This window comes from Coturnix japonica, chromosome 2 (genome assembly GCF_054131305.1).
Source record: "Coturnix japonica strain WE chromosome 2, WE-NBRP24, whole genome shotgun sequence".
Taxonomy (NCBI): domain Eukaryota; kingdom Metazoa; phylum Chordata; class Aves; order Galliformes; family Phasianidae; genus Coturnix; species Coturnix japonica.
Window position 1 is genome coordinate 47510299 of NC_140664.1, and position 24959 is coordinate 47535257.

The window sequence follows — 24959 nt, forward strand, 5'->3', positions numbered from 1 at the left end:
GCGGTGCCGGGGCTCCGAGTGACAGCGGCAGCCTCGGTCCGGCCTCCCTCCCTCCCTCCTCCTCCTCCGCGCCGCTCCTCGGCGGGCAGCCGGCCTCCGACCCCGGCCCTACCCGGGCAGCGGAGCCACCGCCACCGCGATGAAACCCCGCGGGGAGGAGGAAGAGGAGGGGGCGGCGGGTGGCGGAGACCCCTGGAAGGAGTGCGCGGAGGTGGCGGTGCAGCTGGCGCTCCGTGCCGGGCAGGTGAGGGCCGCCCCCCGCCGCCCCCCGCGGTGTGGGGAGCGCTACACACCCGCGGGGCTTCGTCGCTGTGGAACGGGGCCGAAAAGGGCCGGGAAGGGGCGGTGGGGTGGGCCAGGGCTGCTCCGCTGCCGTAGCATCCTTCCCGGGCGGCTGCGGAGGTGCGCTTTGGGGTTAGGCGTTAAAAAAGGCAGAGCCGGAGGTTGCGGGCTGAGGGAGGGCTGTGTGGGCGCTCGGCGGGCGCTATCTGAGCTCTCTCAGCCCCGGGGCGGTGTGGGGGGAACCCGGGGGCCGTGCGCGGTCACCTCAGGCTGAGAACAGCCGGGGCGGCCCTGTGTGGCTCCCCGCACTTGTACGTATTTAAAAAATAATAATAATTAAAACAAATCTTGCCGCTTTAGTAACTTTTCCAGTCGAACGCCAAGCACTTATTCTTGCGGCTGTGGCGTTTCGGAGCGTGGTGTGATGTTAAGGCTGAATGCTGAGTGTATGTTCAGCTGAGGCTGTGTGCCGTGGTGTGCTTATGCTGACTGCCGTGCATTACTCTACCACCATTTGGGTTTGAGCAGTTTGCATGCAGAAGAAAATAGCTATGCCAGAGAGGTTGCATCTAACTGTTGTACCGGTGCCCTCAGAGGGACTGAAACTCACTGACCAGGGCAGCCCAGCAGAGGCTTCGCTGTGTTTCATTACAGCAGGCAGTCTCTCACCTCGGGAGAGGCCCTGTGTTCCACTCTTCCCTGGCTCTAACAGAGCTGTGTGCTGCAGCAGAATTTCCCCAGCTCTAACAGAGCCCAGAAGTGGGGTCAGCGAGCTGCTCAGAGGAAAAACTGGGTAGAACATGAAGCTCAGCAGTGTGCATCTCTCTTCTGCTTCCATTCTGCTGTGCTTTGTACCTACACGCTGTTATTTAAGGAGCTCCATTTTCATCTTGAGGCCAGGACCTGTAATGCTTCCTTAGCATGTGTCATTAAACACGTTTTCCCGCTCACAGAACACACATGCGCGCACACTGGGATGAACAGAACGCCAGGAGAGAGGAGACTTGTTTTAGTAACACAAGGAGTAAATGGATGATCCAAATCGGGATGACAGGCTGTGCTCTCACAGGATCTGAGGGGAGTTCCCCAGCATGCTGGTTCTGCCAGCCATTTCACAAGAGAGCTTCTCATGGCTTGCTCGAGCCTCTGCACCTTATTTCTCAAAATACCAAATGCTGGGAATAGCCAGGACTGCTTTGCTGACCTGGAAAATCACAGTGGTTGATGTTTGCATCATTTTCATTTGCACTTTGATACTGCTACCTTGCAATTGGCAGCACAGTATATTATTAAAGCGTCATTCCAGTTCCTGCTACTCCCAAAAGAAATTAGAGATAAGGATAGAAAGTGGGGTGTAACTTAGATTTTATGGGGTTAGATTTACTATCTTTTTCTTTTGTTTCTCTTCCTGTCCCTCACACCTCTACCTTCACTAGAGATCCATTTGCACTGTTTCCCCAGAACTCAGTGCTGTCTCCGACCATCTCTGCATGCAATTTTCCCAATTCAGCCTTTCTTTTGAGGCCCTCATTTTCTGGAATCCAATGCAAGTTAGGAAGGTTTCTATTTAGCCCCGTCCCTGGAGGTGTTCAAGGCCAGGTTGGACGGGGCCCTGGGCAACCTGATCTAGTAAAGGTGTATGTTTGGTGGCCCTGCCAGGCAGGGGGGTTGGAACTACATGATCCTTGAGGTCCCTTCCAACCCGGGTCATTCTGCGATTCTGTGATAGTTAGAAAGTGTCTTTGAGAGTCTTTATGTAGAGACCAACTCAAAGAAAAGCATGCAAGTCAGAAATTGGGGTTTAGAGAAAAAGTCAACCAGCAAGATGGTTTCCTGCTCTCTTCTTTTTTGCTTATGTGACTGTTGGGTTTGTATTGTTCACGAGTGGAAGTAAAATGTATCTTCCTTCAAGGCTCTGGAAAACTTCTTTCTAAGCTGTATAGGCCAATAAATAGGTGATTGCCTGAATGTGCTTCAGAAGTGATGTTGTTGGAGTAACTTCCATTCCCAGGCTGAGGTTATTGTTTCTTTTTCCCATCCTGTTACTAAGTTCCATTATTCTTATGAAATGTACCAGGCATTCCTTTAATATAAATGGCTATTTCACAAAGACAGTAGCCAAGGTTTTGTAATGTCTGTAATTGGCCTGTGTTAAAATTATGTCTAATCCACTCTTATGCCACACAGAACTGGATTTTTTTTCATCCTCCTCCTGCTTTTTTGTGTGAGTAAACTCTTGTGAGAAGTACACCTGTCTGCTTACCATGACTTGCTGCTAAAGAGAAGCAAATACCAGTTTCTGGTATATACCATCAGAACCCCAGATGCTATTCTAAGCACTGGGTAATATTTGCACAGTTCTCTGCAATTACGACTGGAGAAATTTCACCAAAGTCAGTACATCCCCAGAGAGGTGGTTGAATCACCATCCCTGGTTGTGTTTAAGAGCCGTTTGGATGTGGTGCTCAGGGGTATGATTTAGTGTAGGGTTGTTAGAGTTAGGGTTCTGGTTAGGCTGCGGTTGGACTTGATGATCTTCAAGGTCTTTTCCAACCTGGGTAATTCTGTGATTCTATGATCTGCAGAAAGGTGTAAAGAAGGGGGAGAAAATGAAATGAGAAGCTGATGTGTTAAAGCCCACCGGTATTCTGGGGAGGTTGTTTTCTTTCTTAGAAAATAATTCTATGAGAGACCCAGAAGAATCTCACTTTAATAAAAAAAAGAGGAGGGAGGGGGCGCAAAATTTCCAAACATTCTTCCCTATTTTTGCTTTTAGGCTATTTTCTAAGGAGCATTGGTTTTTTTTCTAGCCAAACAGGTGGTTATTTCATAAATTATATGCAGGTAGTTATACTTTCCATCTAGACATTTGGTTTTACCTGTGAGCAAATATTTCAGGACATTATTGCAAGCAAGTCATTCTGTCTTGGAGCTCCCAGAAGTGTGTGGTGAGTATAAGTAGAACAGTGAGATGAGATCTGTAATGTGAACACCCTGTGTAGGTGGTTGTCCTGGCAGGTGTGCTTGAAAAGGCATTTGGGCCTTCTGTCCTTTCCATTCTCTGTTGTATGATTTAATCATAGAATCATTAAGATTGGAAAAGACTTCTAAAATGACTTAGTCCAACCATCAGCCCGTCACACCATGGTCACTAACTACATCTCTCAGTGCCACATCCACACTGTTCTTGAACGCATCCAGAGACAGTGCCTCCCCCACCCACCTCCCTGGGCAGCCTGTGCCACTGCCTCACCACTTCTTTCAGGTCACAGAGTAATAAGGTATCCCCTGAACCTCCTTTTCTCCAGGCTGAACAATCCCTGTTCTCTCAGCTGCCCCCCCATAAGGCTTGTGCTCCAAAGCCTTAATATTTCAAAGGTGCTAGGAAAGGCAGAGTCCAGCAACACATTTACTCACAGGCAATATAAAAGAGGAGGGATGAAAATGAAAAGCGTGAGCATAGCAGGTTTCTTAGGAAGGTTACACAACACAGCTGAGACAGTTGCAGCACTTTGGATTTTGCTTTGGACTGAAGAGCAGCCTGAGGGCTTTCTTAAAGTGGTGCTTCTGCAGTGATGTGGTTAAAGCACCGAGAAAACCATGTGCGGCATTGAGAGAATTAAAATAAATAAAATATTTTGGTGTACAATAATGAATGTCAGCAAGAGTTTGAAGCAAAATGTTCGCATCTATCTTCATCGGTTTGGATAAATAGTTAGAATTAAGGCTTTACAGCTCATGAAGCAGAAACAGTCCGTTTGCCAAGTCCATGCTAAAGCAGCAGTCAGTAAAGTCAGTTACATGTCAGAACCATCTGAAGCTCCTTCATATGTGGTATTTTAGACTACAAAACCCAAGAGCTGAGAGTGAGATTAGGGAGTTCCTGGCTTCCTTTCCTGTATGTAATACAAGCAAAACTGTTTTGGTCCTAAAACACTTCTTTTTAGGTAGCTTTAAAATACGTTGATCCATGGAAATGTAACTAAAGAAATCAGTGCTGTAGAAGGGATGTGGGATATTGGTCTTCTTGGTGCTGTTTTTCATTTAATGTAACTGTGTAGAAATAAACAGTGCTTAATCTTTGCTTTGCTTTGGCTTTCCTAATTTCAAAGAGTTTATAGTTGTCACTGGTTAAAAAATAAGGCAGCTCCTTTTGCTAATTGAGCATTATCGCCCCTCCTCCCTTCCTTCTCTCTCTGTTTGTTTATTAAATAAAGAGGTTAAGGGAAGAAAAAAGAGAGAAAGAAAATGGGAAAACTGAGGAAACATTTTTATTTACTGTGTTCCCATACGTGCATTTGCTACTGATGTGATTTAATTCTGAGCTTATAGCAGTAAAACCCTTTAAAAGGAGATTAAGATTTTTCCAGAGTTAGATCATTGGTGCCATATCTGAGGAGAAGCCTAAATCTTTGTTTTTGTTATGTACACAGCAATTCTTTGGGACTAATGGGTGCTCAGCACTTGGACATTCAAACAGTCTTACACACGAGAAAAATTAAATATTATGTCTTTGTTGGCAAAAAGAAAACGGTGGAGTTTGATTTACTGTATAGTTTTTAAGGTAAGAGAGCAGTGAGTTATTGGCCTTGTAAATCTATATATGTATATTTAGGGAAAAAAAATGTCTTTCTGTGAAAATTTATGGGCCTCAAGATTCTTTCTAATCTTAGATGTGTTTTCTGTAATTTCCTACATCACAGCGACTGCCATCATCCTTTTACGAATCCTTAATCCCTTTCTGAACTGTCAAGAGAGGCTCCTGCAAATGCCGTGTTCCAAAAGGCTGCTCATTATCTCCAAAGGATTTTTACTCAGAAGAGCTAGAATAGGTTCTGGTATAATTAGACCCGTGATTGTTTTTCAGGATTAGCTATAATTGCGTTAGTAATTATATCACATTAGTGTCCACAGGATAAATGGCAATGAAGACTGATCTATGAACTTCTCTTTCAGATTATTAGGAAAGCTCTAACAGAAGAAAAACAAGTGTCCACGAAGACATCTGCAGCAGATCTTGTCACCGAGACTGATCATTTTGTGGAAAATTTGATTATTTCTGTTCTGAAAGAGAAATTTCCCTCCCACAGGTAAGTATCTGTAGAAGAAAACAATGAATGACCATTTTTCCTATAAAAGCTGTATATCAGACAAGCATTTAAGGGGAATTTTAAGATTCTGTCCTTGAAGGTCAGATTGTGATTTGATTGTGATTGACCTCATTGCAGCCTTTCAATACCTGAAGGGAAACTCCCAGGAGGGGAGTGAACTCTTCGAAAGGGCTGACAATAGCAGGACACGGGGAAATGGTTTTAAGTTGAAAGAGGGAAGATTTAGGTTGGATGTTAGGGGGAAGTTCTTCACTAGGAGAGTGGTTAGGCCCTGGAACAGGCTGCCCAGGGAGGTTGTGGATGCCCCGTCCTTGGAGGTGTTCAAGACCAGGTTGGACGGGGCCCTGGGCAACCTGATCTAGTAAAGGTGTATGTTTGGTGGCCCTGCCAGGCAGGGGGGTTGGAACTACATGATCCTTGAGGTCCCTTCCAACCCGGGTCATTCTGTGATTCTGTGATTGCTAAACTGTTTTTAAAAAGTCAGTTTGAAATTACCTCTTCATAGCACATGCACAGATGAGAAAGCAGTTTTGTATTACTTGGTCAGGTTTGGCTCGATGCAGACGCTGCCATTGATTTTCATAATTGACTTTGGTACACAGGCCTAAAATCCATCTGCCTGCAGAGCCTATGTATCACTTGATTGCTACATGACTTCCTTCTAACTGTGTACATCTCTAATGGAGAAGAGCCTTGCGCTCTAGTACTGTGCAGAAATCAACAAAGATGAGAATCTAGAGGGTTCAGCTACTAATCTGCTTGTTGGCTCTGCTGTTGTAAGAAAATAACAAGAAGTAAAAAGGAAAGAATGAATAGAAAGAACATTATATACTAAATATGGCTTTCTGAATTCATGGTGTATGTGATCACATATCGAAACAGTACTGTACAGCACAATGTGTGGTTCTTGGCTGCGATTCTCTGGAGAGTGCCAGGCTTTACAAGCCTATTATTTCTGTAATATTCCATCTACTGTTGCTGGCAGTGCTCTTCTTTCTTCTGCACGGTTTGTTGTTTCTTCTTTCCTTGAACTGCCTGGCAGAGAACATAAAACATACACATTTTGCATGAAACTGGAATCAACAGTAGCGCTCAAGTTACTCAAAATGGAAACAAAAGTTATAAGGTCAAAGCAGACCAAGAAACAGAAAATAATCTAACTTTTACTAACTCTGTGCAACATTGTTCTGACTCCAGAAGCAAATAAAGGGCTTGCTATGGGCAAATAAAGGAATTGCTGTTTCTTCAAGGCAGTTCATTTTTGCTGATAGTGGTGGTTGTTTTTGTTTGGAGTTTGTTCAGACAGCGAATGCATTTAGATTAAACAGTAGATTAGAACTAGATTTAGAAGACTAAATTTAGATACTTGCAACGAGGAATCCACAGAAGGAATCAAGGTTTAAATTGAAGTACAGTGAAAACATCAAGAGATCACTTAAACTATTCAGTCTTTCCCTAATCCAGCTGTTGAAAGCACCAATGAAAGTTTCTGTTGATTCTCCTTATAGAGTCATCCTTCCCTTAAGTTATCTTGATTCTTATGTTCTCTGACTCGAGAAATATATCCTGGGAGTTAAAAAACCTGGAAGAGATCCTGTTGAAATTTATACCATTTTTGCTATGGCAGTGATACATCCCAGTATGTTGGAAATGTACTCAGGAGTAGAGAAGTGTTAAGAAAACCTGTTAAAAATGTGATTCTATCCTATATTTCTTTGTTTTGTCTCCGCTTCGCCAAGGGACATGTATCATTCTCATTTATGCTTCAACCAAGTTTTCTTCTTTGCTCTCATTCTCTTTGGCGCTCTGAAATGCTCCAAGGAAATATTCCCAAATGTTTATTTTTTTTTCTGGTAGATCTTCATAGGACAGATAGGCAGAGCTAGAATATCATGGACTGCTGGCTGAAAAATGTTATTGTGTCATTTGCCCGTGTTATTGTTACACAAGCTGTCATCTTTGGTGTCAATTGTGGCCTTAATCCTGGAGCTGTTCCAGTCAGAACTTGGACATCCAACCCTGTCTGCCAGCATTTTGCCCTCAGACCCTATTCCCATAGGGGCAGCTCCAGTTTGAGCCTTCAATGTTCCAATGGATATTGCCCCTTTTGTACTGTGCTACAGCTTCCCTGCTGTTCCAGCACTGAATTTCACAGTGGCTTTGAGGCGCAAACAGATGTCCACTAAGGCTAGGATAAAATTACCAGACTCATTTTCCGTGGGAGAAAACTTTAATCCAGATTTGAACAGAGGTCAAAAGAGCTGAAAGGCTGGCAAGTTAAATTAACTACTGTAATAACATTGCTACCCCTCCCACTTCTTAAACTATGCCTAACATTTGGAATTTAGGACTTCAGCCTGAATGTTTTACTCTGTTTGTGTGTTCTTACAGGACACAGATCTATAGAGCAATACATCTGATGTTAGCCTTTAGGAACAATCACAGTACCCAGTATTGCGTAGCAGCAACTGGTTTATTTTACCTGCTAGCAAAAATTTCATAAAGTTCGACACGAATGTGCAGAAGAACTTCTTTACTGTGAGGGTGACGGAGCACTGGAACAGGCTGCCCAGGGAGGTGGTGGAATCTCCTTCTCTGGAGATATTCAAGACCCACCTGGACGCCTACCTGTGTGACGTGGTGTAGGGAGCCTGCTTTGGCACGGGGGTTGGACTCGATGATCTCTGGAGGTCCCTTCCAACCCCTACAATTCTGTGATTCTGTGTGCACCTAATTTGTCCAGCAGCCATAATGGAAAATTGACCTTGTACACGAGTACTTAGAAGTGGTACTGCTGTACCCTAGCTTCATGTTAGGGCTTTGTACTTGAGGACTGCAACATCATAGTCCACTGTAGGGGAAAGGGAAGGGACAGACTTGTCACCCAGATACATAAGGATAAAGCACCTTATAGAAATACACTTGTTTTTCAAGAGTATCCCATTTCACCTTCCTTTTGACTGGCAAGACAGTGATTACAATGAAGGATCTGTCCGAGGTAGAAACAGAGGCATGATTTGTGCGTGATAGAGGACCAGCTTCCACATCGTCCATTTGCAGGAAGATGGGTTTTATCTGCAGCCAGGAGTGCTGCCTGAGCTTACGGTGGGGGTTAAAAATGGTTGTATGTTAAAAAATATCAATGAGACAAAACAATGGAATACAGAGAGCAAGGAATCTGTAACGTGCTGTGTTTGACTGAGAACACTTGTTTAAGTTTTTTCTGGCTTTCTAGTTGCACACTAACAATTAAAGTGTCCCTCAGCTGTTCTCTTTAATGGAGATTGAAATAGCAACAAACACTTGCTGCTTCCCTTCTTATATCAGATGGGGGTCCATAATGCCATCAAAATAGTCCCTTTCTTCTGAGGAAAAGGCAAAATAGCACATGGAAATTTCAAGAACTCTCCATATGTGCCATTTACAGGATGTTTGAAGCTCATTCTTGCAACTTTATGTAGCAAGTGTGAAACCAAAAGCGAGATTCAGTGTTAGCAGTCTAATTCTACACATTCTGTATATATAGAACTATATTCAAATCTGTGAGAGTAGCAACCTGCACAGCTCTTACAAAAACAGGCACTGAGTTTGTGGGAGAGCAAGGATACTTAAGGTCAGCAGGAAATACTCCAGAACTGGATGTTCATTTCCCAGGGAAGAAAGATTTAAAAAAAAAAAGCATTGATATGAAAGAAATGGGGAAAGAAGATGAGCTCAAATTTCAGTGTGTGACTTGTGCATACAAAAAAAAATAATAATAAATAAAATGTTTTAAAAAATGTATTTTCTCTGGGTCATGGGAAGAAGAAAGTTCAACTGTGCAAACTTTTTAATTTCCTGGTTCTGACTGCTTTAAAAAGAGTCTAATAGGAGCGAGGTTGTGGATTCTTGGGAGTTCATTACTTCCTGCTGACTGAATTTAACTGCAGTGAGAAGCAGCTACGTTTTGAAGTTTATATTACTTATTGCAAGAGACAGACCTCAACCATAAAATTACGTTCTACAGAGAAACCTCCTTTAGAGTTCCAGGAGTGCCAATTTAGATCAATTTCTGCATTAATTTTCATTACTTTTTTAATAGCGTATTAAGAAGAATGTGAATGGAGTTCTTTTTTACCACATGAAATAGTATGCTAAGAAGTCAAGAACTTTCATTTAAAGTTTATCTGAAAGCTTCCCATTCTCAATTAAAAAACGAAACATGTCTGTATTATGTATATATTAATTTTATATATATATGAGCATGTGTATATAACATTCGTATGTATTTATAAACTAAATACTTCTTCGAAAGATAGGAAGATGGAGTTAAACTTACTGAGTCACATATTTGAGCAAGTTTTCTGAGACTCTTATTCCCCATTCAATGCAGGTTTATTGCAGAAGAATCCACTGCTGCTGGTTCCAAATGTGTCCTCACTGACAGTCCTACCTGGATTATTGACCCTGTTGATGGAACCTGCAATTTCGTACACAGGTAAGTAGGCAGGGGAGTGAGAAACACATAAAATGACAAAATTCAGCTTCTCACAAATCCTCCCTTCTTCTTGAAGGCATTTTACTGTGGTAAATTTGTTCCTGTGACACGTAAGTAGGAGTCATCCCTCTGTTGTTTTATGCTTTATCTATGGGAGTGTGTGTTTGTGCTGGAGAGAGCACTGTACTGTTTTCTAAAGGCAAGATAATATGTCTTCTGATTGCTTAATGACCTAGAAGCTCTTGACTCACAGCTCCTTTATATATAATACACATTAACATGTAGAGACTTGAGCTGAACCAAAGAAACAAGGCTGTACTATGATGACATATGGCCTTACTCTGTATGTGGTTGTTATGCATTCCTTTTTGTAGTGGTGTGTTCTCCCTTTCAAATACAAGTGCTTCATTTTTCCTGGGAAGTACAGTCATGGCATATGAAAACTAGGCTGTATTTAGTTGAAAACTAGGCTAAAGGTAGATGGTGGTTTAAGTCTCCTGTAATACTGCCCTGTAAAAATAAGAAACCTAGGGATCATTTATGCAAAAATACGAAAGTTTTTCTTCCTCGTTTGAGTGGTAGGAGTTGTAAACCTATGATTGTTAGTAATACTTCTACTTAAAAAACTGAATTATATTGTGCTTATAGTTAGTAGTTTAATGTAACTGTGCTTATAATTTGAGGGGGGAAAGAAAAAGCATTTCTCTATCTTCTGGTGTCATTGTATAGAATTCAAGTGGGGAAGGAAGGGGAGGTTATATGCTGCTGTTTGATGCAAGTTTTTTCTTTCTAGCAATATTTTCTGGATCTTCATAATCCGTTCTGAAATATGTTTGAATAAATAAATTTATTTCATTATTTAAAGAACAATAACATGTTTAAAAGGAGTAAATTAAATACATGACCATCACTTTGGCAAAAGAGAGGGAAGGGGAACAGGTTTCTTCTTATGCTGATGTCAGCAGAAGGTAGCTCTTTGCAACTTAATCCTACCTCACCTTCTCAGTTCACTGGAACAAAATGTGTTCTTAAAAACCAATGACTTGCTATAGAAGCACTGGACAATTCAATTAAACTGAAGCAAAAATATTATTAAAATATACAACACATTTAGTATAAAGATCCTAATGTCTTTAAGTATTTACTTCTTGCATTTTCAAACATTAGATCAGTTTTTAAACTGACCTGTCTCTTGGACTGACGAAAGAGAAATAGCATAATATCAGAGCTTTTTTGGTACAGAGCTCCAGGTGGGATTTTGTTGCTCAAGTGAGCTACATAATTATGAAGCTGAGAGAACTTTCATCAGTAATACTTCATTTCTTGTTTTTCACAGATTTCCAACAGTGGCAGTGAGCATTGGATTTGCTGTTAACAAAGAGGTATGAAGTTTGTTATTTAGGATGGATACCTGAGATTTGGTTAAAAGCCTCAAAACCAAGTGGGAAATTAAAAAATAAATCCAACATTGCTCAGGCTTTCCCATGCTTTTAAAATACATTTGGTCATACTCTGCTAGCTTAAAATCCCAGTCTTGCGAAACTTCACTTATGCAAACTGGCATTTACAGGAAAATTCTTATAAATCATTATAAATGTTACAGGATTTATGTGACTAAAAAGGAAGTGCTGGTGTAAGGAAGGTTCCATAAGCAAATACCTGATAAGTTATATATATTCATAATTTAACCCCATCTTCCAGTGTTCTTCTGTTGATTATGATTGTTTCTTTCCTGCTAGCAGTATCTGTGAACACTAACTGCTACTATAAGGCAATTTGGAACTGCTTTCTATGAAGAGAGCAAAATTATGGGCCTAGATCACTTTATCTGCCTTTGAAGTTTTCATAATGCAGTAAAATGACTGTATTTCCCTCATGAAAGCTTGATTACAGGTGGGGGGGGGAAAAAAAAGTACATAGTCTTCATATTTGTTGTCCTTTTTAAGTTTCCTAGATCATGGAATCAATCATGGAAAAGGTTGGAAAGACCACTAAGATCATCTAGTCCAACCATGTACTCATTCACGCTGGTGGCTTTTCTCCAGATGTTGCCATTTTACAGTTTGATATAAACTGAAGAAATAGCTATTCAAATTGCCAAGAAATGTACCTCTTCCAGCCTATGTCCACAATCTCAAATAAATATATCGTTGTAACTGAAGTCAGCAAGAATCCTGTGCAATAATAACATAGTTTTGAGATGTGCTAGCAGCGCTTATGGATTCAAACAGAATAATGTTGTGTACTTCTTTGGTTAGACTTTTCAAACATGGTAACTGTGAAGAAACACTTCCATACTTTTCTGAAGTTTATTCATTCCCAGAGGTCCTTTTGAGTACTATGTATTGTTACCAGACAGTATTCTCTAATATTTATGTTTTCTAGAACACCACCGTGATTTTGATGCTGCATATTTTGGGTTACGTAAACTAAACAAAGCTGAAACAAAAATAAAGAATGATGTTAAAACTCCCTCTATAAACAAATGGGAAAAACAGAAAAAAAAAATGAGTAAGCTGAAAAGGAGCCAAAGTACGCACAGGGGAACTGGCCTGAATGTAAGCCTTGAACAGCACTGAGGAAATTCTTGTAGATGTCTTCAGGGAAGGAGTCTATTAATAGTGTCCCTCAAAAAAAATAAAAATCTTTGGTTTACATGGGACCTCAGGGTAAGGAGCAAGGACAGACTATAGATTATTCCCTTTGAATTGTCCCTGAGGAGGGACCAGAGATTACTCACTTGAATGGAGGAGGGCGGCAGGAAAAGATTTGTGGTCTAAAACATCTGAGATGTTTCCTTGGTCTTGTTACCAACTTCTGTGACCCTGGGCAAGTCACTTAGTGCTTGTGTATCTGTCTACTTCTAAATAGAATGTAGCCAGTAGTACTTATCTAGGGGTGATTATAGGAGCTGACCATTTAAGTCTGTAAAATCCTTCAAGATCTTTTGATGAAATCTCTTAAAATAATTAAATACATTGGGTTTAAATCAAGGTTCAAATTGGGTCCCTCTTCTCATTGGTGAAGTGATATTCCCAGAAAGAATCCAGTGTTAATTACTCTCAAGCCTTCACTGAGAGATTTGACAAAGAATATTTGATATTTTACTTCAAACCCCTTTTGAGTCTCGTGATTTCATGAGACTCTCACTTTTATGTTTAAAGAAAACAATTTTGTAGAGAGACATTTTAAAAAGTGACCGTAGGGCACTTCTTTGGTTGAAAAGGCAGGCAAATTAAATGCCCATGAAAGGTGAAATGCAAATAAAAGTATATATTGTTAGTGAACTGTGTACCCTGACTTCTGAGTTCGTATGCCTGACTGATCATGTCTGTGTATTTGGGGTTGCAAATTTTTGGGGTCCAACAAAAGTTAATGGACTTCTTCTAGGCATAACTGCTCGACAGTGGAAAAAAAAAACCAAAGCTTTCAGAATCTGGCTGTAGATAACTTATGCTTATTTTCAGTAGAAACATTTTATTGAATTTGAAATCAGCTTAACATTTAATCTATTGTAATGTGAACGCAAATAAGATGCAAGTAAGAGTTTAGAAGATCATGAACAGATTTCATTGACTTCTCTTTGTAAACTGAATTTTATATGACCTATATCTCAAATATCACAGTAATAGTAAAATTATTCCAGTTTATTAGCATCAGTATAATCTTTGATTACCTGTACCAATTAAAATATTGCTGATCTTTCTGCCATTAGTAGTTGTTTATATTTATGATGAGTAATTTGAGTTGCATTCATTTCTTTCCTTTTCAAAATCTTAAAGCTTGAATTTGGTGTAATTTACCACTGCACTGAAGAACGATTATACACTGGTAGAAGAGGTCAAGGGGCATTTTGTAATGACAAAAGGCTTCAGGTATCAAAAGAGACAGGTTGGTCTAGATTTTGTTAGAACTCTAAAAGGAATATGTTAATTTTGTTTCAGAGTTGTTGCAAATCATCATTAGGATAATGAACATCATTATCCTGATGGAAGGTATTTCTTCTGCATGGTAATTTTGTAATGTGTTTGATATTTTTTCACAAAAATCACGATTTTCCTCACTTTCTTTCTAAAATAGACAGCTGAATGTGAACTGTTTAAATAATCCTGTGTTATTTGGATTCGTAACCATTGTTTAAAATGAGGAAGAATTAACAGATTCACCAGTTTCATTCCAGCTGTACACTGGCGTCACTGTTTATGAGCAAGATGCAATGGGAATGGTGAATCAAATTCACTGTACTATGGTGACTGTCGTTCGCTTTTTATTCCGATAAACTTGTATGTCATAAAGTGTATTATGTCTGTAGATATACATGTTACCAGTGAACTACAGGATGCATGCTTCACAGGGGTTCTTTAACAACTTGCTTTTCTGTGTGAAGAGTATTTTAACAAACAAAAGGCTAGCGACACTTAACACTTTAATGGAATTGTATTACTGGTAAATCAACGGTAAACAAATTTATAGAGAAGTTTTCTTATAGCATTCAGTTATTAGACAGAAGCCAATGTGTGCCAAAAATGTATGACATCATACAAGGGAGGTGGTTAAAATTTCACCCCCTAAAAGAGGTGTTGTAGTGCCCCGAGGAAGACCCTACATCAAGACTTCTGTGAAATTGTGGGCCAGGGTCTGCCTATTTGGAGGAATGGAGCAAATTGTAATGTCAGTGGCAACTAGACTTTAGTCCTTTATTATGCATACATTTTTGTCTTTGCTTGGATATCCCATAATCCACAAGAGCCTGCTCTGGGACAGGCTAAGGAAAAGTTAGGGGCACTCTAGGACGGGCTGGCTGAGCCGCTCCCAGAAAGGCCTCGCTTTTGCAGAAGAAAATTTGTGGTCTCCAGTTAAGTAAGGGATAATTTTGGCACGTGCCATTTTTGTCCTTTCTCTGAGCTTTCAGTCTGTGTCCGAGTGTAGAACACAGCCAGGGAAGCAAGCCTTCTGCTCTTTCAAACGCTTTGAAATCTTCCTTTGTTCTGAGATACATCATTTGGTGGTGGGCAGTTTTAACAGTGAAGATGGACCTTCTTTAGTTTCACTTCTGTTGATGTTTTAAGTGTACACAGTCACAGTTGTTTTCCAATAAGGACTGTGGCTTCAGTGAAATAAACCAAGGCTGGAAAAGAGTGCGTATGTACCTATAGCTGGAATTCAATTAGCCTTCACCAATGCATGACATGGAGTTGTAGGCTGTCAAATCGTTTCATGTCTTTTGTTTTCAGGAAATGTGATTACTTGTATAGCATCATGTAATATTGATCTACGCTATGCATTCATTGTTTACTTTTAATCATTTGAAACTACAGTATGGGCAATAATCTTTGTCAATGACAAATTTTGTAGAGGTCTGGTTTGGGAGTCCAGGTAGTCAGGATAAATGTAAATGAAGGATCCATCTTCCCTTTGACCTTGAGTTTTACTTTCTTCTCACGCTTAGATACAGATCTGGCCTTTCATGTACTAATATTGTAAGTGTATTTTCTTTTCTTAACCTTCTGTCATCAAGAAAATTGTTTTTTTCGTCATAAATGTGTCCCTGTCACTGTTAAATCTGTTACACCAGAGTGAGGAGCAGTCAGTAAATTTTCTCTTGTACCTTGAATACCTGAAACCTCATTGGGTTTTGTGATCAGACAGCTCCTCTTTCCTAAGCTGCAACCTCCCTCTACTTTGTTTAAAGTCTATCTAATTTCTACCTGGATGTAGTCTTGAAGAAGATGGGAGAAATCAATTTATTCATCAGAAATATATTTAATAACTCCAAAGAAAATCTGTCTTAGTTGCAGCCTATCTACCTACCTATGACTGGTGCAGTTTGAATGCTTGGTGCATTTTAGTAATGAGGCATGCATTAAGTATTCTGTGTTTGTAAGTTTGGTGTGTTGTACAAAAATGTATACAGCAGGTTGCTTTCACTATCTTTAATTTTCAGCTGTGGCTAAACAGAGAACACCCTGTAGTGTGTCTGGATCAGCATTCCTCTATTTTAATGCAGTAGTTTAAAAATTGATTGTTAAATCTATGTTCCTACACTTCAGCTTTGTGATGTCCCTTAACTTTCAATCTAATTACGTATCTGCTACTCACCAACCACTTGCTACACTGCTTGCATCCGTCATGTTCCTTTGCAATACTAAATCCATTGGTAGCTGGTTTAGTTAAGTGATGTCTCACTCCATCCTAATTTGCTTTTGTAAAATCTCCTTGCTACTTCTGCTAAGAAATTTAATTTACTCAATTGACTGTAATAACCAGGTGGAGATGCCCTATGTGAATGAATGTCTGGTCTGGGTTAAAGGTGACACCTGTCATTTGGGCACAGCCTGGTCTGTAAGTAATCTGCAGCTAAACCTCTGAGTTCAGCTGGCACAGCAGAAGTAGGAACACTTGACACTTGATCAACCATCTCCACCTAAATTGCCATCTGCTTGCTATATACCAACAACATGCTGATCTCACAGGAGGGCTACTTCAACACTTTACAAGTCACCGTGAGTCTTGGCTGTACACGGAGCTAACATCCTCACCTGGTCCGGTCTTTGCCAAACACAATGCAAATGCAGCTTTCATTTATTAGTATTATTTGGTAAAATACTGGTTTTGTTTATGCTGATAGGAAGGTTTTTCAGTCGTAATACTTTTTCAGTCTTTTAAATGTCCTAACAAAAGGGAGCTTTTACTGGATGACTGGTGGTTTTAAGTAGAAATGTTTCATTCATCTTAGGTGTATCCCCACGTACTTGTAATTTATTAACAAATTACATTGAAGTTTCCTATTCAGTAACCATTCTGTTTTCAAATATGATTAATTTAGTGCCATTAATAATTACAAGATAACTGCATTGATTTTTGTTGACTGACAAAGTTTTTGAATTTGCCAAAAGCTGACAGGTATATGAAATAAAACAATGTATGGAAACAGACGACATGTAAGAATGCTTTCTTGTTTTCAATATTCCAGTTCTTTTAAAGGAGTTGAGATCAGACCATTTGATAGTAGACATATAGCCCTGCTTGAATTTTTTGTGAAGTTGCCATTTATCCTAACCTTAGAGTTTGGGGTGAAGGAAAATGGGGGGGAGGAGGGGGACATGAAAATTGTTTTCCTGTAAAGAGTCCATTACTGTTGAATTCAAACAAATTTTCAGAAGCTAACAGGAAAATGCTGAATTAATGAAAGCAACTACCTCCATTGCAGATATCTCAAAGGCCTTAATTTTAACAGAAATTGGTCCAAAACGTGATCCCGCAACTTTGAAATTGTTCCTTGGTAACATTGAGAGGTTGCTCAAGGCCCAAGCACACGGGTAAGATATCTTACTGTATGCGTCTCATATTCGTGACCCAAAGTCATGAAAAAAAGAAATCAAGTATGTCTCATGTTTTTCAATCTTGACACGCAGATTGCAATCAGAGGCATTTTCTGCTTTGTGTTTCTTTGTCTCCTTACTGCGCTCAGGGTCCGTGTGATTGGAAGCTCCACCCTGGCTCTGTGCCATTTGGCATCTGGCGCTGCCGACGCGTATTACCAGTTTGGGTTACACTGCTGGGACTTGGCAGCAGCTACTGTCATCATTAGAGAGGCAGGTGGCACTGTGATAGACACTTCAGGTGAGTGCAGTACTCCTGTTTTGCAGACTTTTGGGGGACCACGTGGCTGTTTCAGGCACCTGGAGTCACCTCAGTACAGTCCTCCTGTGGCTCAGTCTCACCTCTGGCAATGTTTGGCAGGAACATCTGCACTTTCCATTAGTTGAGTTATTCATACCACAGTGATGTAATTCCAGCCTGGGGTTTCATCACGTCAAAGGTCTTCTGAGTCAAACTATATTTTTCAGCGACAGTGATTTGGTGTAATTCCTTTAAAGCATCAGATTTACTGTAAAGGGCTAGTCCTCGAGTTTGGTAGACATGCTCAGACTCCAGACAATTTCAACAGACAGCCTTCTGAGACAGATGAAAGCACTCTCAAATACATGTCTGAACAGATATGGCTGGGGACTACTAGAGGGCGTAAAGGAAAGGGCAGCCTCTGGATTATTTTGTTCATTGATATGGTACACACATAAAGACACAGAGTAATAGATTCCTGGTGACCGTTATGTCGATATCATGGAAAGATACCGCGTATTAAGAAGGCTATGTTGATGGAACTGATTTTTGCCCTATCCCTTCCTGTTACTTAATGAAGGAAATACTGCATTTATTGTTGGGTACTGAAGAAATCTAAACATCTACTGCTTCTGTTGCATGCTTTGGCACTATATCTAGAAATTGCTGAAATCACTTTTATGCAAGAGATTTCAAGGCAGGAGCTCCTGAATTAGGTTGTCCTTGTAATTACAGCGTGGTTTATATTTCAGAACACGATGCCTTTTTATATCACCTAAGACAGTTCTCATTAACCCTCTTGTCCTCAGGGGGTCCTCTGGATCTCATGTCCTGCCGAGTGATTGCTGCGGGCACCAGAGAGATGGCGATGTTCATAGCTCAGGAAATACAAACAATTCACTACAGGCGGGATGATGAAAACTGATGGAAATTAAGTACGTGTAATCTGGAGTCTGCTCTCCTGAACTATGTAACTTTTGCAAGATGAGTGGCTTAAAGGGTACGTGATCTCAGCAGAATGCTTTCTGGGGAGATTTTCTGTGTCAAATATTTTTTATGAAATTTATTACGATGTGGAAAGGCATAGAGAGATTTTTAAACCCGTAAGAATCCTGTTTCCTTTTTAATATGTATCTCTTTCAGCAGTATCTTTTTTACAGGATAGCGTATTTTACTTGTAGCTCTAGTTTCAAAGTAACTTGTAATTTCATATCTGCAAGGCTGATATTTAGTCTTTTGTAACATGCAGCTAAAAACTGAAGTTTATTTTTACAGATGCAGATCTCAGGTAAATGAGCTTTTAGGACTGTAGTAAGGATAAGTAGTTAAGATGTGTGCCTATAATACCCTTGTCCTATGATACTTAAGGATGCAATAAAAATGACATTATTGTTTCCTAACTATGTCATAGCTATATTATCCATAGATATGTGTATGTATATATATGTGCATGTCTGTTTGTGTATATAGCTACACCTAGACATGTGTATGCATATAGATACATGCAGGCATACACATGTATGTCTATGTGCATATATATACATGGATATCTTGGATGTTTACGACAGTTTAGAGAATGAATAAAAGAAAGTTAATATTGGAAGTTTTATTCAGATGAAGAGAGTACATTATTTACGTGTCTTCAGCGGGGGCTAACCAAATAGCTAAGAACATAGCTGATGATGGGAAATGGGTAATGATTTTAGAAACTGTCCACATAATTCTTCTTCCCTTTCATCTTTCTTCATGGGCATAAGTCATACTGTCCTGCAGGCCTCTACAAGAAACCTGCAAACTTAATACCATAGAATGATTACACTTAAGACCAGGGATATTGAACTCCACTGAGTTATTTGCAATATTAACCATGACACACAATAGCAGAGTGCAGTGTCACAGAGGGGTCGGTTTTAGTGAAACTTGGAGAAGAATGTCAGGATCCAGCCCTTTATGGGGAAGTTCTTAATATGCACATAAGATATGCTTGCAGAAAAGTTAGTTGTGAACCACACGCCCTTCTCACACAAAGTTGCAATCACAGATTTTGATCAGAGAAACCTGTAAAATCAGTTGTATATTCTTCCTCAATACCCACTTGTTCCCTGCCCTTGGAGCTAAGCATTGCTTTTAATTATGCCACGGTGACTGTTTCTACTGAAGTTATTATTAAAATCTCAGGCACAGAGGGGATACAACAGTGCCCATAACAGTTGTGGCTGAAATGAAATCACTTCTAAGGTTTTTTTATTAAAAAGTTGAATAAATAGATACCTCTTTTTTGCAAGAGTGCAAATGAAATCCATGAATGAGTCAAGAAGAAACAGTTACAAATTTTAGAACTTTTTTACACTGCATGTATAGACTTTGTAAATGTGTTCAGATGTCTTAAAACACACAAACTGAACAATAATCTGTAAAAATAACCTTACATGTGTTTCTTGTAATGAAAAAATGTTTTCACTGAATATAATAGGAATTCTGTGGGATTTTCCTGATGTTTTTTTTTTCCCATGAGAAATACATAGCGTTGACCAGGTGAAGAAAGCCTCAGTGCAACTAAGCATTTAGGAACTTGGACGTTTCGTGTCGTCAGAACAACACAGTCACGGTGGTCATTGTGCTGTCACCATTCCCTTTCACCTCTCCATCTCCTTGCATCTCTCTGGAAACTTAAGCTGTAAGCCTTTCGGGGCAGGGACCGTAGTAGTACTTTTGTTTGGGGTTTGCACAGTGCTCATAGGATGCAGTTCTGTCTGTGACTAGGCACTGAGGTGCTATAATACAAATAATAAATACTAATAGTCTCGTTTGTCTCTTATTTGCCCTTCTCCCAGTTTGTGAGTGCAAGCCAGTACAGAGCTCGCCAGCACCACTCTGATCCAGGAGCACTCAGACCCAGGGGCCCTGGGAGCAGCAGGGGCTTTGCTGGAGCTTCTGTTCATACTATAAGCTGTGTAAGGAAGCTTAGACTGGCAGGGATCAGGCATGGCAGAGGCTTGGCCCCACCAGGCCCCTCCTTGCCAGAAGACAACTCCTCTTGCTTCCTGGCAGCTCAGCCTGAACAACCCTAAGCCCTGACCCACCTGGTCCCAGAGCTAGGTCAAGCTGGGACGTCTGGGTGGCAACTGTAATTGCACACAAGATCGACTTGCTAAACTGAGCCCTGAAGGTGGGGAAGGGAGAGAGGCAGAAAACTGACCTCAAGTTCTTGTGTTGGTGTCCCGCATGGGGCTGGGCCACAGTTCAAGTAGCACTGTGTGGGAAGCAGCCATCCCGCCTTTCTCCGCCTGCCGTGTGCCAGTGCAGGCAGTTTGAATCCTTCCAATTGGCTGGATGAGTGAAGTGATGTGCCTGCAAAGTACCCCAGGAAACAAAAACGGGATTATTTTACAGACAGATCACTTTCCTCAGCCAACTCGCCCCCCGGCCACCGCCAGGGGCTGGATTCAGGCGGCGGAGGGGTAGCAAGGCAGCCAGCAGCATCATTCTCCACAGAGACAGAGACAGATTACACCAGGTTGAAGTTTCTATCAAAGTACAGCTTTAAAGCCACCTGATTACACATCATGACAGAAAGAAATGGTACAGGAGTTCTTTGTCTCTTTGTCTTGCTGGGCAAGTGCAGCCTTGCTCAGCAGGCATATCTGCCAGCTTTCCTTCCAGTGTGTGCATTTATTGTATAGGACAGTTACCAGAACCTTAAATACCCAGCTAAAGTTGTGAGCTTTTTTTCCTACTGGCTGTTATAAAACACTGCAACCATTTTCCACTAAATACATTATACAGGATGTATATGCATCTGTAATTCTGCAGCCAAGATGGATGTCTACAGAGGATTTTCTCTCAGCGCTGGCACAAAAACGTCTGTGCTCAGAAAAGTCTACATTTCCTCTGGAAGCAAGCAGCACTCAGCTTCCCTGTATCATCCTGGTTCATGTTGGCATCCTGCAGCAGCTCAGTGGTTCAGTACGTCCCACACGTGCCATGAATAAGGATGTTTAGGTATTGTCAGCAGCAGAAATAGCTGTGTGCTCCAGGAAAATGGTCAGTGGCTGAGCCCTTTGCACTGTCTTGTTGAGCTTGGCAGCTTTTACAGGACAAGTATCAGCACGTAGCATGCGTTTTCTGTTTTTCAGCTAGCATTTTGGTCCTGTTGGCTTCAGTTAAAACAATAAAATCACTTTCTACGACCTACCAGCACCTAAGAGTTATACTGTCTCCTCAGCAAGGCTGGACTTGGTTAGTGTGCACATAGAAGTGCAAGAGGACCTGCAAAAAAAATGAAGAGATTTAAGCCACTATAGCAAATTAAGGTAACCCTCACCCTTTTCTCCTATTAGATTCATAGTGCAAGCAGGATTACTTCAGTATCATATGGCCAAGATTGAAAATGTACAGCAGATAGAACTATGTCTCCTACAGCTGTTTCTGTTTTACAGTGCATTACAGTTAAAGTCTTTCATAAAGCATCTCCACAGCACTAAGGAATGTGACAAATCACTCACCAACACTGGAAAGAGGAATTCAGTTTTCCTGTAACCCACACACTGGGTATGACAGTCGCACTATAGGACACTGCATTTTATATGCATGCTCTGTTAAAGTTGCAAAAGACCCGCCTGCTCCTATTGAAGAGAGGAAAACCTGTTAAGGATGCTTACTCTGGAGTTCCTTGGATTTTGCTGCTGAAGTTTTGATTTTAAAGTGCATGACAGCAGTGCTTTGGTGCTTCTGTACTTTGCAGCCTATTTTATTTCTACAGTGAATTTTAGAGTAAAATGCACCGAAGGACAAAGTGTGTCTGTTCTCATCACAGAATGGGAGCACAAATTGAAAGATGAGCATTTCACAACTCAGAGAATCAGAATTCAGTATCTCAGCACGCCAAACGTTACCGCTTTAATTACACAAAATCACGTGGTATTTCCCTTGGGAACAGCTATGAGATCTGTTAATGCATACAAACACATTTTTCAAACAGAGGGATTACGCCAGGTATTAAAGAGGTCAGGAGAGAAAGGATAAACTTCATCGCATTAAGCTGGAAACCTCAAGTGTGAAAGGTCTCTGCCATTTAGCAGTGCTTTTCTCTTAGTCACGGCTATGCCATGGCAGCATTTGAATTCTGAGCTATTTAGGAGACTAGAACTACATGTGCAAACACGCTGTTGCTGTATCGGTGACACAGCATTCCACCTAAATACTGTGATATTAATGGTTGTTTATAAAACCATGAATCGGATATATTCATAACAGGAATACTGGTTTATTCTGTTCTGAAATGAATTCAAGCATTATTGTTCAGGCTGTCAGGCAAGATGGAGCTAAAAATCAGAATCTCATCACTTTTGTTTGTCCTTTGTAATAACCAGCGCATTGTTCTGCGGAGAAACACAGATGTTCTGTCTTGCCAAGTGCTGTCTAGTGTTGTTACAGTGGGGCAGAGCCACCAGATAATGCCAGCAAACTCAACTGAAGGAAATGTGGGTCAAAGGCACTGTTGGCACAAAAGGATAAAGCTTTGGTGATGTCAGTGGAGCTCAGGCCACAGCATGACTAACCACTACAACTCAGCAAAACCATCAGTTGTCTTTGTGATGTGGTAGCAGCGAAGTCTTCTGGCACGTAAGTACTGTCACTATGGGGTGACATGTAGCTGGGCTGGCTGGCAACACCAGCTGACCCCGAAGTCTTACTCCAGATACTCTGCGTGCCTCAAAGTCATGCTTAGTATCTCAGACAACAAATATTGTAATGAATTCTTCTACCGTGAAATACAATTTCTACACATACATACAGTAAAACAGAAAATTAATGCTGGTCAACTCCTGCCTTTTTAATAACGTACCTCCAAAATTTAGGATAAAATCACTTACATTTTGGTGACATTCCTTCAGATGCACTGTATCCCTGCTGAATTTCACCTAGACATTAAACAGGAGTGGGAGGAGGAATTAGTCTTACAGATGTGACCTGACTTCAGCAGAGATTAAGGCCAGTTATTTACACCAGCACACCCTCCGCTGACTTGCTAGCCTGTAGTAAATCTGAACCCAAGCATACATCTGGAAACATACAAGATATGAAAGTCATAATGATTCATATAAACTCCTTTTCTTACCCACAATTTTGTCCAAGGCATCTGTCTTCTGTAATTACGGAGTGAAAGCTAAGAATAATTATGGTTAGATTATGTATAAAGTAAGGGCAAGTACAGACTCTATCTGATAACCTAGTTTGGATCAAGAATTTGAATTCCTCTTGTACTGGCTGGACAGGGCTCTGAGCAACCTAATCGAGCTGTAGATGTCCCTTTTCATCGCAGAGGAGTTGGACTGGGTGACCTTTAAAGGCCCCTTCCAACTCAAAGAATTCTATGATTCTGTGTGCAGTGTCTACAAATGCTCTCCACCCACTGATACCTGCTGAATTTAAGCTCATGTCTGCCAGACAGAGATATCATTATGAAAGCACATTAAAAATACATGCGTAAGTGCCCATGCTACATCCTTGGGTTTCTCTTTTGGAATGTTATTCTTTATATTGCAGCAATGGTTTTGTACTGTACCATACACAAGTGTAGTTCTAAAGAGTTCCTTGTTATTTTCTGATAAAAGCTTAAAGAAAGGGCTAGAAAAGTGGGGCTTCTTCCCAAGCTCTCCCCCATGGCCTTATCAGAGCTATATCTTGGCCATGACCTTTTCAGCTTATGTACCACACTGATATGCACCTTCACCATCCCCATGGACCCACCTCATCACTATGTAGTTGCCTGGGACTGATCTTGGTCATCAAATATGTCCTGCTTGTCTCATTTGGGTACCAGGCCACTGGGTCCTGGTTGGCAAGGATCTTTACCCGCTCGCCTTCAATTACACTGGGCCTTTACCACAGCCTGACTTTCACTTTGCCTTCCAGTAGTCACAGAATGGTTACAGTGGTAACCATTCTCTTACTTCATAAACCAGAGCAGGGATTCTACAGCTACTATATTTTTTGCCACCTACTCAACCCAATTATCTACACAAAGGTGGCTGGAAATAAGATAAAAATCTGAATGATCTATCAATGAACTACAGTAAACAGTCTGCATGCAGACACAGGGCAATAATTTTATGGGGATGTAGTGGGATAGCGTGATGATACATGGCATAGGACACCCCTTTGGCCAGTCTGGGTCAGCTGTTTTGCTTTTGTCCCTTCCCCTTGTGCCCTCACTGGTAGGGCAGCATGGAGAGCTGTAACACCCTTGACTCTGTGTAAGCACCACTGTCCAAAAACATCCAAGCTGAAACCAGGAAAATATGCCCAGCTTCAGAAGGACCTTGATAGTCTGGAGAAATGAGCAGACAGGAACTTCATAAAGTTCAGTGAAAGAGGCAGGCCCTAAATCTGGAAAGACTAACCCCATGTACCGGCACTGTAGACCCCAGAAGTTGACTGTCTGGAAAGCACTTTTGCAGTGA

The 24959-nt window shown here is 40.9% G+C and overlaps 1 protein-coding gene and 1 long non-coding RNA gene across 4 annotated transcripts; one reads left to right on the forward strand and one right to left on the reverse strand.

The window, feature by feature from the left end:
* The first annotated feature begins 2 nt into the window (after window positions 1–2).
* Window positions 3–20292, forward strand: IMPA2 (inositol monophosphatase 2). Of its 2 annotated transcripts, XM_015855234.3 has the most exons (8): window positions 3–244; window positions 5239–5372; window positions 9766–9870; window positions 11207–11252; window positions 13653–13761; window positions 17081–17189; window positions 17342–17493; window positions 18303–20292. In XM_015855234.3, the coding sequence occupies exons 1-8, from the start codon at window positions 140–142 to the stop codon at window positions 18416–18418; spliced, it is 876 nt and encodes a 291-aa protein (XP_015710720.1). In that variant the 5' UTR covers window positions 3–139; the 3' UTR covers window positions 18419–20292. The 2 variants fall into 2 exon arrangements, with proteins under 2 accessions (XP_015710720.1, XP_085393647.1); XM_085537521.1 differs by lacking the exons at window positions 13653–13761; window positions 17081–17189; window positions 17342–17493; window positions 18303–20292 and adding an exon at window positions 11817–12031.
* An 844-nt stretch (window positions 20293–21136) lies between these two features.
* LOC107310004 (uncharacterized) lies at window positions 21137–24324 on the reverse strand. 2 transcript variants are annotated; one of them, XR_014942629.1, is made up of 3 exons: window positions 24247–24324; window positions 23370–23417; window positions 21137–21762 (listed from the first exon to the last, which is right to left on the reverse strand). It is a non-coding gene; the product is annotated as an uncharacterized LOC107310004 (long non-coding RNA). The 2 variants fall into 2 exon arrangements; XR_001553426.3 differs by lacking the exon at window positions 21137–21762 and adding an exon at window positions 21997–22118.
* Window positions 24325–24959: the final 635 nt, after the last annotated feature.